General features: G+C 41.7%; 1 protein-coding gene across 3 annotated transcripts in view; it reads right to left on the reverse strand.

The window, feature by feature from the left end:
• The window catches only part of LOC124267459 (protein Wnt-1-like), a 41,890-nt gene that overhangs the window by 7,083 nt on the left and 20,735 nt on the right, over nucleotides 1–14,072 (reverse strand). For all 3 annotated transcript variants that reach the window (XM_046702380.1, XM_046702378.1, XM_046702379.1), the window contains 2 exons: nucleotides 8,849–9,117; nucleotides 4,126–4,276 (listed from right to left, as the gene is read on the reverse strand). In XM_046702380.1, coding sequence (XP_046558336.1) covers nucleotides 4,126–4,276; nucleotides 8,849–9,117 — 420 coding nt within the window. The remainder of the gene's footprint in view (nucleotides 1–4,125; nucleotides 4,277–8,848; nucleotides 9,118–14,072) is intronic.

Consider the following 14,072-nt stretch of genomic DNA (forward strand, 5'->3'; position numbering starts at 1 on the left):
TACATATACAGATCCACCCACTACAAGCACCGTTTCCAAATAGCTACCGTGGCCACTCCCATCCACGCCCATCCATATCCTATCTGCTTAATCTGAACAGATAAATGAAGCAGCAATGTCTCGGAGTTACAAAGGTATTATGAATACTTTATTCCGGTACAGCTACTGAAGTGTGTGCAGATGTTGAAATACGAGCGAAGGTGGCTAAATGAATTGATTGGAGCAAAAAGGCCAAAACAATCATTTTCGTATCACTTCAAGAAGTGCTATGTAGTATGACTTATAACTAGATGTACGACCTTACCAGCTTTCGACACAAATAAACACAGTGCACTTCGTCCCATAGTGTAGGTCCTTCATGTGCGTAAGCTGAGATCTGTGACTGGATTATAAGGGTGTTTGACTGATATCTCATTCAGAACTTTACAGGTAGGACTCTTATGAACAAGATAAACCTCCCGCTTGCCCTTATAGTGAACTTGTAGGACCTTATAGTGAACTTATAGTGAACTTTACAGGTAGGACTCTTATGAACAAGACCTCCCGCTTAAACCTAGGACTCCGATAAACCTTGCTTGCACTTATAGTGAACTTTACAGGTAGGACTCTTATGAACAAGATAAACCTCCCGCTTGCACTTATAGTGAACTTTACAGGTAGGACTCTTATGAACAAGATAAACCTCCCGCTTGCACTTATAGTGAACTTTACAGGTAGGACTCTTATGAACAAGATAAACCTCCCGCTTGCACTTATAGTGAACTTTACAGGTAGGACTCTTATGAACAAGATAAACCTCCCGCTTGCACTTATAGTGAACTTTACAGGTAGGACTCTTATGAACAAGATAAACCTCCCGCTTGCACTTATAGTGAACTTTACAGGTAGGACTCTTATGAACAAGATAAACCTCCCGCTTGCACTTATAGTGAACTTTACAGGTAGGACTCTTATGAACAAGATAAACCTCCCGCTTGCACTTATAGTGAACTTTACAGGTAGGACTCTTATGAACAAGATAAACATCCCGCTTGCACTTATAGTGCAAACAAACCACTACTCCACGAGATATATATCAAACAAGAGAAAGATGTTGTAATGTTATTTCGAGAGTGTACTGGGATGGTTAATATCCTATATTGTGAATAAACATTGTATGCAGCAAGCCGTAATGTGATTAATATGTAGTGTTTATACTTAATACAGAGTATTTACATCCTAAAATGAGCAAAATAATATTTAATCTCTTACTTATGTATTGTAGTTCTTACATTTGTCAACCAAATAGCTATATGTTCAATCCACACTAACGGTATCTTAGCATTGGTTCATTTCCATGAATGAGCCTATCAGTGTTTACTTTTTCACAAAGGCTTATATATGGACGGTCCTCGATGAATGTCATTGCTGTTTATTTCTCCAAAATTTCCTTATGAAAGGCATTAGACACGTCCCGTACAGATAAAGATTTCTGGTATCTTGTGATTCCTCTTTGGGTTATAGTTAACCCAGTAAAATGTCCATGTCCCCAATCGTCAATTCTGTTTGGATTATAGTCAAAGAAGTACTATGTCCATGTCCGCGGGCGGTGGGGTAGCCTAGTGGTTAAAGCGTTGGCTCGTCACGCCGAAGACCCGGGTTCGAATCCCCACATGGGCACAATGTTTGAAGCCCATTTCTGGTGTCCCCCGCCGTGATGTTGCTGGAATATTGCTAAAAGCAGCGTAAAACCAAACTCAGTCAGTCAGTCAGTCAGTCCATGTCCGCAATAGTCAATTCTGTCTGGTAAATAGTTAACCCAGTAATATGTCCATGTCCAACAATCGCCAATTCTGTTTTGGCTATAGGTAACCCAGTAATATGTCCATATCCCCAATCGTCAATTCTATTTGTGTTATAGTTAACCCAGTAATATGTCCATATCCCCAATCGTCAATTCTATTTGTGTTATAGTTAACCCAGTAATATGTCCATATCCCCAATCGTCAATTCTGTTTGGATTATTGCTAACCCAGTAATATGTCCATGTCCCTAATCGTCAATTCTATTTGTGTTATAGTTAACCCAGTAATATGTCCATGTCCTCAATTGTCAATGCTGTTTGGTTATATTTAACCCAATAATATGCCCATGTCCCCAATCGTCAATTCTGTTCGGATTATAGTTAACCCAATAATATGGACATGTCCCCCCCAATCGTCAATCCTGTTTGTGTTATAGTTAACCCAGTAATATATCCACGTCCCCAATCGTCAATTCTGTTTGGATTATAGTTAACCCAGTAATATATGCATGTGCCCAATCGGCAATTCTAGCTTGATCTCTCATAGACCAAACATTTGCATGTATGTAAATTTACTACCCCCAACGGATACCTTACAGTGAACTCATATCAGCATATCAAATTCAGCTTATATAATACAATACATGAGTAAAAGCTTAAAATACATGAAAGTCATTACAATTACTGTCTAAACGTGTGTTGGTGTCGACAGAAGGCCTCATACTCATCTTTTGGCAATATTTCAATTTAGACAGTTGTATGGATCTGAACATTTCTTTACCTCCTCCCCGCCATATAGCTGGGATATATTAATGACAGACAAACACACAAACAATACTTACCTTCTCTGTAACTAACGTGACAAGACGTGTACCTCAGAAACACTGCCATGCACAGCTGAGATGTAGTAAACATATCGCCCTGCAGATTTCCTAAGCACTATAATATATCGCCCTGCGGAGTTATGAAGCACTATAATATCTCTGCCTGCAGATTTCCTAAGCACTATAATCTGATCCCTGCAGATTTCATAAGCTTTATAATATGTCGCCCTGAAGATTAATGAAGCACTATAATATATCGCCCTGCACATTTCTTAAGCACTATAAAGTATGAGCACAGTGAAACTATCAACGTATTTGCAAATACGGTTTCTACGCCTATTTTGTTGCTAATAGCAAAGCGTGAAAATAATAACATTTTGTATTTATTATAGTTTGTTCCAATGTGCTTGTCTGAATATTTTAAGAACTGTAAACTTGGAATGTGTTTTTATATAATTTCTCTGTTACACATAAAGTACATTAAGATTATAGTGTGTCTGGTTCCCTTCCGTAATGGAAAATAACCATACATCACTTGTGTCACTTTCACGCGCATCGCAAATTACATATGGATTCTGTATGCCTCGCACACCATCAATAAAGGTATTGTTTCCTAAGTTGTGAATTCATACGTAAGTGATATTTGTACTCAACTAAATATTATACAGTCACACGTTTCTCCATCTATAGTTTGACCGCCTCGTGATAATATCACGTTAAAATGGATTCTTATGGAATGTTATCTTATACATTTTTGTTTATGTTCTATAATCCGATATTATCACTTCAAGCCTGGATAGATACTCTAAAATAAGGTTGAAAACTGCCAATGGCAATGTGCGGGTATAAGGATAGATTGAAAGGTGGCAACATTTCATCATATTGTTTTCTTTATTGCATGTTTGATCGTGATTCTTTGAACCAGAATACCCTGTATCGCTATTTAGTGCTGCAGCTTGGCATTTATTCCACTTCTAGATGTCTATGTTGCAATCAAGTCCAGCTGGCAGTAAGATACCAAGACAGACACATTCGGCTTAGCCTCAACTCAAAGGCAACCCACAATCTCAGAATCGATATACATGTACAATATTTAATGTAAGGAATATGGCGATACTTACAAACCTTGAGTGTATTAGTGAGTGGAATGCAAATGATGATAACTCCGTTATTGCATAGTGGATAGGCCACTAGAAAATATGGTCAAAAGTAGTTTCATAGTGGAAGGTTGTCAATTAATTAGCTTTCCCTTGATTCGTGTCGTGAGAGAGGTGCCGTGCTAGAAGCGTAACATTCCGTCTCATCACCCCCGAATAAAAAGCATATAATAAAGACCCTGAAAACACCAATCTAAAAACCAATTTGCCTTGTGTGAGACGTAGCGCATAAAGGTCAAGGCCACAAGAATTATGGTCCACATCACAAGAACTGATGCCGTTCTTTGGACATATCAAACTGATACATACACACTTGATCGTCAGAAGTTTCCTCCCTGACAATAGTATAAAAGGAACGTACCTGGAAGTACTCTGGTTGCTCCATCAAACCTATCTTTGAGGACGGCCCCAACATTCCTGAAAGTAGGGAGTCTCATCCAGCACGTCTTGATGGTGCAGCTTCCCGACATGCCGTGACATTTACATTCCTGCTTCAGTCCCGAGGTGACGTGCTGAAACACACCATGGACAGTTGAACATGAATGGTTGTATGATGTATGCAGTGGACGGACGTATAAAGTAGTAACTATCTTTGACCTGCACACACCGTATTTTAGTGTATTATCTTCTCTACGCCGCTCCCAGAATCATCTAGTCATCCCCCTAAGATATCCTCTCTCTTTCATTCTTCTCATCACTTCCCATCATCACCACACTCTAAACATCATCATTCCACTCTCCCTACACAAAACATCATCACTGCACTCTGCCTACACAAAACATCATCATTGCAATCTCCCTACACAAAACATCATCATCACACTCTCCCTACACAAAACATCATCATCACAATCTCCCTTCACAAAACATCATCATCGCACTCTCCCTACACTTGCCATAATCATTGCACTCTCCCTACACTTCCCATCATCATCTCACTCTCCCTTCACAAAACATAATCATCACACTCTCCCTACACTTCCCATCATCATCTCACTCTCCCTATAAAGAACATCATCATCACACTCTCCATACACTTCCCGTCATCATCACACTCTCCCTACACTTCCCGTCATCATCACACTCTCCCTATAAAGAACATCATCATCACGCTCTCCCTACACTTCCCATCATCATCACACTCTCCCTATAAAGAACATCATCATCACGCTCTCCCTACACTTCCCGTCATCATCACACTCTCCCTATAAAGAACATCATCATCACGCTCTCCCTACACTTCCCATCATCATCACGCTCTCCCTACACTTCCCATCATCATCACACTCTCCCTATAAAGAACATCATCATCACTCTCCTACTCTCATCCTACACTTCCCGTCATCATCACACTCTCCCTACACTTCCCGTCATCATCACACTCTCCCTATCAAAAAACATCATCATCACACTCTCCCTACACAAAACATCATCATTGCACTCTCCCTACACAAAACATCATCATTGCTTCATCACGCTCTCCCTACACTAAAATTTCATCACTCTCCCTACACTTCCCGTCATCATCACACTCTCTCTATAAAAAACATCATCATCGCAATCTCCCTTCACAAAACATCATCATCTCACTCTTTCTACACTTCCCATCATTATCGCACTCTCCTACACAAAACATCATCATCGCAATCTCCCTACACAAAACATCATCATCGCACTCTCCTACACAAAACATCATCATCATCATCATCTCTCCTTCACAAAACATCATCATCGCACTCTCCTACACTACATCTTGCCATAATCATCCTCACTAACATCATCTCCACTTCCATCATCATCGCACTCCTTCACAAAACATCATCATCGCACTCTCCTACACAAAACATCATCATCGCACTCTCCTACACTAACATCATCATCATCTCTCTATACTCTCCTCGAAACATCATCGACATCATCATCGCACATCTCCCTCATCATCATCTCCTCTCACAAACATCATCATCGCACGCTCTCCATCCTACCACTAACATTTCATCCATCCACTTCTCCATCATCATCATCGCACTCTCCTCCTACACAAAACATCATCATCGCACTCTCCCTACACAAACATCATCATCGCATCTCCACTCAAACATTTCATCTTTCCACTTCTCATCATCGCATCCATCCACTAACATTCCATCATTCCACTTCCCGTCACATCATCATCCATCATCTCTCCCTCCACTTCCCATCAAAACATCATCCATCCTACGCTCATCCCTACACAAAACATCATCATCGCACTCTCCCTACACTAACATTTCATCATTCCACTTCCCATCATCATCGCACTCTCCCTACACGAAACATCATCATCGCACTCTCCCTATACTTATCATCATCATCGCGCTCTCCCTACACAAAACATCATCATCGCACTCTCCCTACACTAACATTTCATCATTCCACTTCCCGTCATCATCGCACTCTCCCTACACGAAACATCATCATTGCACTCTCCATACACGAAACATCATCACATTCTCCCTACAAAAAACATCATCATCGCACTTTCCCTACACAAAACATCATCATCGCACTCTCCCTACACTAAAATAAAATCATTCCACTTCCCATCATCATCGCACTCTCCCTACAAAAAGCATCATCATTCCACTCTCCCTACACATCCCATCATCGTTGCTCTCTCCCTACACTTCCCATCATCATCGCACTCTCCCTACACTAAAACATCATCATTCCACCCTCCTTTCACTTCACATCATCATCATCATCATCATCATCATCATCATCATCATCATCATCATCATCATCATCATCATGTGTGCGAGGGTAGTAGTGTGAGTGGGTGTGTGTGCGAGGATAATAGTGTGAGTGGGCGTGTCTGCGAGGATAATAGTGTGAGTGGGCATGTCTGCGAGGATATTAGTATGAGTGGGCATGTGTGCGAGGATAATAGTGTGAGTGGGCATGTGTGCAAGGATAATAGTGTGAGTGGGAATGTGTGCAAGGATAATAGTGTGAGTGGGCATGTGTACAAGGATAATAGTGTGAGTGGGCGTTTGGGCGAGGATAATAGTGTGCATGGGCATGTGTGCATGGATAATAGTGTGAGTGGGCGTGTCTTCGTGGATGGTTGGTGTGAGTGTTCGTGTCTGTGAGGATAATAGTGTGAGTGGGCATGTCTGCGAGGATAATAGTGTGAGTGGGCATGTCTGCGAAGATAAGAGTGTGAGTGGGCATGTGTGCGAGGATAATAGTGTGCGTGGGCATATCTGCGTGGGTAATAGTGTCAGTGTGCATGGCTGCGAGGATATTAGTATGAGTGGGCATGTGTGCGAGGATAATAGTGTGAGTGGGCGTGTCTGCGAGGATAATAGTGTGAGCTAACGTGTCTGAGAGGATAATATTGTGAGGAGGCGTGTCTGCGTGGATAACAGTTTGAGTGGGCATGTCTACGAGGATAACAGTGTGCGTGGGCATGTGTGCGAGGATAATAGTGAGCGTGGGCATGTCTGCGTGGGTAATAGTGTGCGTGGGCATGTCTACGAGGATAACAGTGTGCGTGGGCATGTCTGTGTAGATAACAGTGTGCGTGGGCATGTCTGCGTGGGTAATAGTGTCATGGATGTTGGAGAGAGTGGGCGTGTCTGTGTGGATGGTTGGTGTGAGTGGGCGTGTCTGTGTGGATGGTTGATGTAAGTGGGCGTGTCTGCGTGGATGTTGGTGTGAGTGGGCATGTCTGTATGGGTGATTGGTGTGAGTGGGCATGTCTGTGTGGATGTTGGTGTGAGTGGGCATGTCTGTGTGGGTGATTTTATGTGAGTGGGCATGTCTGTGTGGATGTTGGTGTGAGTGGGCGTGTCTGTGTGGATAGCTGGCGTGAATGGACGTGTCTGCGTGGGTGTCGGTGTGAGTGTGCGTGTCTGTGTGGATGGTTGGTGTGAGTGGGCATGTCTGTGTAGATGGTTGGTGTGAGTGGGCATGTGTGTGTGGATGTTTGTGTGCGTGGGCGTGTCTGTTTGATGGTTGGTGTGAGTTGGCGTGTCTGCGTGGATGTTGGCGTGAGTGGGCGTGTCTGTGTGGATGGTTGGTGTGAGTGGGCATGTCTGTGTGGGTGGTTGGTGAGAGTAGGGATATGAGGTTGCATGGTAGGATGAGAAAAGAACTCAAAGTTTCTTTTTGTGCATTAGTGGATATGTTTTTTCATGGGAGCTGTGTGGTAGTGGTTGTTTGAACGAGAGTGGGCGTGGCTTGTGGTTCTCTGTGAGAATGAGTGTGAGTATTCTCATGTCACCAGCAAGTTGAAAGGGAGCACGAGGCAAGTCAGAGGTGACACATGTGTAAACAAGACCTTATCAAATGCCGCATTTGATCGGCAAATTACCTGTTATCAACGAGGCCATATCTCTGAAGTAGCCACTTTCCTGTCACTCGGCATTGTTTCAAACAATTCTAACAAGACGACACTCAAATATTAACAGAGAACGTAGACGAAGTGAGCTCGGCAACGCCAGAGAAGACTGTAGATTAAGACAAATTTATGAGCTTTAATTAATGTGGATGTGAGTACTGAGGCTTATTTCATTGCGGGGCAATAAACTGATGACGGCCTGTGTCGTGTTTGTGACAAGTCAGTGGGGTCGGCTCGCACACTGGAGGTCCATCGCCTCCGGGTATAGATACAAGATCGTTCACTTGATTGCAAGGAGTGATACACTCCTCTCCGTTAATGTAGTGATGCCGATTGTCGCGCTTCAGATAGCCAACATAACAAACATGTAGTCAATCATTCAAGATGCACTTACCTATAAAGTTCACCCATTATACATAGCACACAAATTGGTACTTTTCTCGTTTCATCTCGGTGACAGACACGCATGCGACTAGTATTTTACCCTTTTACCCTTTTCAGGTCATGACCACGCTCATATGTGCATACTTAGAAGATCGTCTTCTCCATGGCATTCGTTACTAAAACTGTTCAAGGCTATGTTACTGATCACATTCGTGGAGTGAAGGAAGGATTAGAATGTCACAAAAGTGAACTAAATACTGAAACAATAAAATATTGATAAGTTGGTGTGGTCCATGACAGGCAGCCGTCTACTCACCACTCGCCCAGCTTCGTTGTTGTGTAGGTTGATCATGTAACGGAAATCCCAACCCTTCTCAATAACGTCAACAAACCGTCTGGAAAACTTGTGTCCAAACTTTGCGTTATCACTGCATCCGCTCCATTCCCAGTCCTTCCCACTTGGAATTTTATTGTGTGCATAATCACATGTGCATGTGTGAACACTTCCTTCCGAGCACGCCCTGGCTATGGAGTGGGACACTGCTGCACTGGTAACGGCGTAGATGAAGGCCGACTCCCGACAACCTACAATAATCACAGTTATTGGCTTTTGTTAGTATAGGGTAAAACAACAGTATCTTGCTACATTATGTGTTTCCCATAGCATGTCCACTTACTAACAATGATGTCCATCTTTACAATAAGAAATCTACAGAATGTTATTTGCAGCGTATTTCTTATAAGTGCTACAGTATATTCAAACACTGGGGTAAGCAGTCGTATCGTTGGGCTTCTCGAGTATATACATGTATATATATATCACTGCGTGGTGTTTAGTAGCTTACTGATGCTTTGAGAAAGGTTTGTTTTCAATTTGCATTCATATATATGAGAGTCATTCTCAAACTTCGTGCATATTTATGGTGTATGTATTTACTCGTCAAACGTAAGGCAAGAATTGTTTTATGGTAATCGATTTATCTCAGTTTATTGTACACTTTACAGAAACATACTTGGGGAAAAATATTTTGATATTCATTTTCTCACACACACACACACACACACACACACACACACACACACACACACACACACACACACACACACACACACACACACACACACACACACACACACACACACACACACACACACACACACCACCACCACCACCACCACCACCACACACACACCACACACCCAATTTCACTCAATTTTCATGTGTCACAACTCCGGTTCAGTTGTGCAGTTTGATTTTTTTTGTTCTTCTTCATGCTTTTCAAAAGAAATTTTTAACATATCATAATTACTGATGTTACAGCTATATGATTGTCGTGGTTTGGCCTTTTTTCGTATGGAAAAGCATTTTGTAATAAAGGTCAAACTTTGTCACAAGGTTTTAAAAAAAGAATTGCAATATTTTTTACTCCCTGGACTGTCTGTTATTCTGCTTCCTGTTTGCAAGCAACGGCAGTGAGGAAGCATGGCTGTCAAACCCTGACACAAGTTAAAAAGTGAGTACAAAGTGTATCAGAGATCTTTGCCTGTCTTAACCGTTACGGTAGCTACCCCCTGAAACCAATTAATGTTGTGAAGCCAAACAACACCAAGTACCTCAGACAGTCGGGGAAATCATTGAAATCATGTGCTCAGTAAACTTTGGGGACCAGTTATTGTTTTAAAAGTGATATTGTTAGTGGCTGTCACTACCGTTACGGTCACTGCCGTTATCATTTGTTTTGTTACGGCAAGGACGGATTTTGTGACGGCAGTGACATTTTTCTAATTTAATGTTGTTTGTATCTAAAGTTTCAATTCAAAGATATCAAACGTTTAGGAATCATATTTAACATAAAATGTTTGCATCAAATGAATAAAATCAATAAGCATATAACTATGATTTTCTTGTTACGGTAAGGACAGGGTAGTGTAACGGTTGTGAGAAAGACGAAAATGGGCTCTGACAGGGCCGTTACGGTAGTGACATATGCCGTCACAATGTCACTGCCATAACATGCAGTCTTTACCTGTTTTTTACATGACATGGACATCTAATTAAATCCTATTACATATTCTTCACACATTCTAAAATAAATGACATGATAAATTTCATTAAATGAGCTTTTAAAGTAAACATAACTGGCTATTTATAAAAATGTCACTACCGTTTTTGTGTCACTACCGCAACAATTAATGTTAATGTCCATGCCATAACATTATCATTTTCCTTATTTGATTTAAGTTGATTTATCTGTTTATGTCTAGAATGTGTAGTGCAAGTATGTTTGGTAGTAGAGCTTCAAGTAAGCATTATATAATTCATATTTTCATTTTGAATTTTTTGCTACATATCACTTTATATTTGCAAATCAGAAATGAAAGGAATTGTTTGGCTTGCTGGCCTCTTTTAAGCAATAAACATAAAATTGCAAAACTCATTGGCCATGTTATATAGTAAAACTAGATATTCTAGTATATATGTACATCAAACGATTTCATCTGTGCATTATTACTGTTCAAAATGACGTTACAAATTTTGTAACGGTAGTGACGCAGTTTCGAGAAATCTGATCGACAGTAAAATGCAAGACTACACTGAAATGTATTCGTAGATACAAGGCATTGACTATATACTAGTATATAAACATCCTATATATTCAAATTCTAATGACTCGCATATTTATATGGAACCCACATTACTTTATATTAATTATTTTAGCCTTGTCATATCCATGCAAGAATTATCAATTTCATTTGGAGTCAACTTTTACCAAACGTATCTTAGAGGAAAAGCTATTGGGTTTCAGCAAGACCAGTGATAGTTGTATGAGCTTCCAACTACTACACCCTCTAGACTGTTATCAGATGTATATCCGACACTTGTGGGGAATATATTTAAATAAATCATACAGGATATTAATAGCGAATGGTATCGTTGAGAATTAATGAACGGTAAATCAACATGATTTCCCCAACAGGTTAATACTTTCCTTTATACTTTTGGTGCAGACAGAAATTCGGAAATATGCTTTTTTCTGAAGTAAGGCGGCAAATCTATCGTGTCTCACAGACCCGTAACAAAACGGCTATAAAATCGTATCAGAATATTCAGGAACTGTTCGCAACATTACTGTGAGTGTTGCTAGCTATATTATTTTCCATCAGTTGTATATATTTTTACATGGCCCGAGTTAGCCTTTACTTAGTCTATTTATGTATGCATATATACAGAGACATACATCAACCGATATCAAAAACTATGGTATGGGATATGACGTTCACAGATCAATAACTTAAAAATAATCGAATGTGACGATTTCAAGCAAACACGGAATATTCTTAACATGAACTCACTTCGATAGCTATTACAGAAAGAGGATACAGTGACACTCAGACTGCCACATATTTTCCTTTACAAGGTAATATATATACATATAAATACCTCAGGTTACAGAACTATATCAAAACGACAACAGTGTGATTTACAGATTATCTCTCAAATGTGGCGAGAGAATGCTGCCATGGAATGTATCTATAGTCACCTGGTTTGGATGCTGCAATGGAATGTATCTACAGTCACCTGGTGTGGATGCTGCCATGGAATGTATCTACAGACACCTGGTTTGGATGGTGCCATCGAATGTATCTATAGTCACCTGGTGTGGATGCTGCCATGGAATGTATCTATAGTCACCTGGTGTGGATGGTGCCATGGAATGTATCTATAGTCACCTGGTGTGAATGGTGCCATGGAATGTATCTACAGTCACCTGGTTTGGATGGTGCCATGGAATGTATCTACAGTCACCTGGTGTGGATGCTGCCATGGAATGTATCTACAGACACCTGGTTTGGATGCTGCCATGGAATGTATCTATAGTCACCTGGTGTGGATGCTGCCATGGAATGTATCTACAGTCACCTGGTTTGGATGCTGCCATGGAATGTATCTACAGTCACCTGGTGTGGATGGTGCCATGGAATGTATCTACAGTCACCTGGTGTGGATGGTGCCATGGAATGTATCTATAGTCACCTGGTGTGGATGGTGCCATGGGATGTATCTACAGTCACCTGGTGTGGATGGTGCCATGGAATGTATCTACAGTCACCTGGTGTGGATGCTGCCATGGAATGTATCTATAGTCACCTGGTTTGGATGCTGCCATGGAATGTATCTACAGACACCTGGTGTGGATGGTGCCATGGAATGTATCTATAGTCACCTGGTGTGGATGGTGCCATGGAATGTATCTACAGTCACCTGGTGTGGATGCTGCCATGGAATGTATCTACAGTCACCTGGTGTGGATGCTGCCATGGAATGTATCTATAGTCACCTGGTGTGGATGCTGCCATGGAATGTATCTACAGTCACCTGGTTTGGATGCTACCATGGAATGTATCTACAGTCACCTGGTTTGGATGCTGCCATGGAATGTATCTATAGTCACCTGGTTTGGATGCTGCCATGGAATGTATCTATAGTCACCTGGTTTGGATGCTGCCATGGAATGTATCTACAGTCACCTGGTGTGGATGCTGCCATGGAATGTATCTACAGTCACCTGGTTTGGATGCTGCCATGGAATGTATCTACAGTCACCTGGTGTGGATGGTACCATGGAATGTATCTACAGTCACCTGGTTTGGATGCTGCCATGGAATGTATCTATAGTCACCTGGTTTGGATGCTGCCATGGAATGTATCTACAGTCACCTGGTTTGGATGCTGCCATGGAATGTATCTATAGTCACCTGGTTTGGATGCTGCCATGGAATGTATCTACAGTCACCTGGTTTGGATGCTGCCATGGAATGTATCTATAGTCACCTGGTTTGGATGCTGCCATGGAATGTATCTACAGTCACCTGGTTTGGATGCTGCCATGGAATGTATCTACAGACACCTGGTTTGGATGCTGCCATGGAATGTATCTATAGTCACCTGGTGTGGATGCTGCCATGGAATGTATCTACAGTCACCTGGTTTGGATGCTGCCATGGAATGTATCTATAGTCACCTGGTGTGGATGGATGAATGTATCTACAGTCACCTGGTGTGGATGGTGCCATGGAATGTATCTATAGTCACCTGGTGTGGATGGTGCCATGGGATGTATCTACAGTCACCTGGTGTGGATGGTGCCATGGAATGTATCTACAGTCACCTGGTGTGGATGCTGCCATGGAATGTATCTATAGTCACCTGGTTTGGATGCTGCCATGGAATGTATCTACAGACACCTGGTGTGGATGGTGCCATGGAATGTATCTATAGTCACCTGGTGTGGATGGTGCCATGGAATGTATCTACAGTCACCTGGTGTGGATGCTGCCATGGAATGTATCTACAGTCACCTGGTGTGGATGCTGCCATGGAATGTATCTATAGTCACCTGGTGTGGATGCTGCCATGGAATGTATCTACAGTCACCTGGTTTGGATGGTACCATGGAATGTATCTACAGTCACCTGGTTTGGATGCTGCCATGGAATGTATCTATAGTCACCTGGTTTGGATGCTGCCATGGAATGTA

This window comes from Haliotis rubra, unplaced genomic scaffold, assembly GCF_003918875.1.
Source record: "Haliotis rubra isolate DU_JTF1 unplaced genomic scaffold, ASM391887v1 Scf1310, whole genome shotgun sequence".
Classification (NCBI taxonomy): Eukaryota; Metazoa; Mollusca; class Gastropoda; order Lepetellida; family Haliotidae; genus Haliotis; species Haliotis rubra.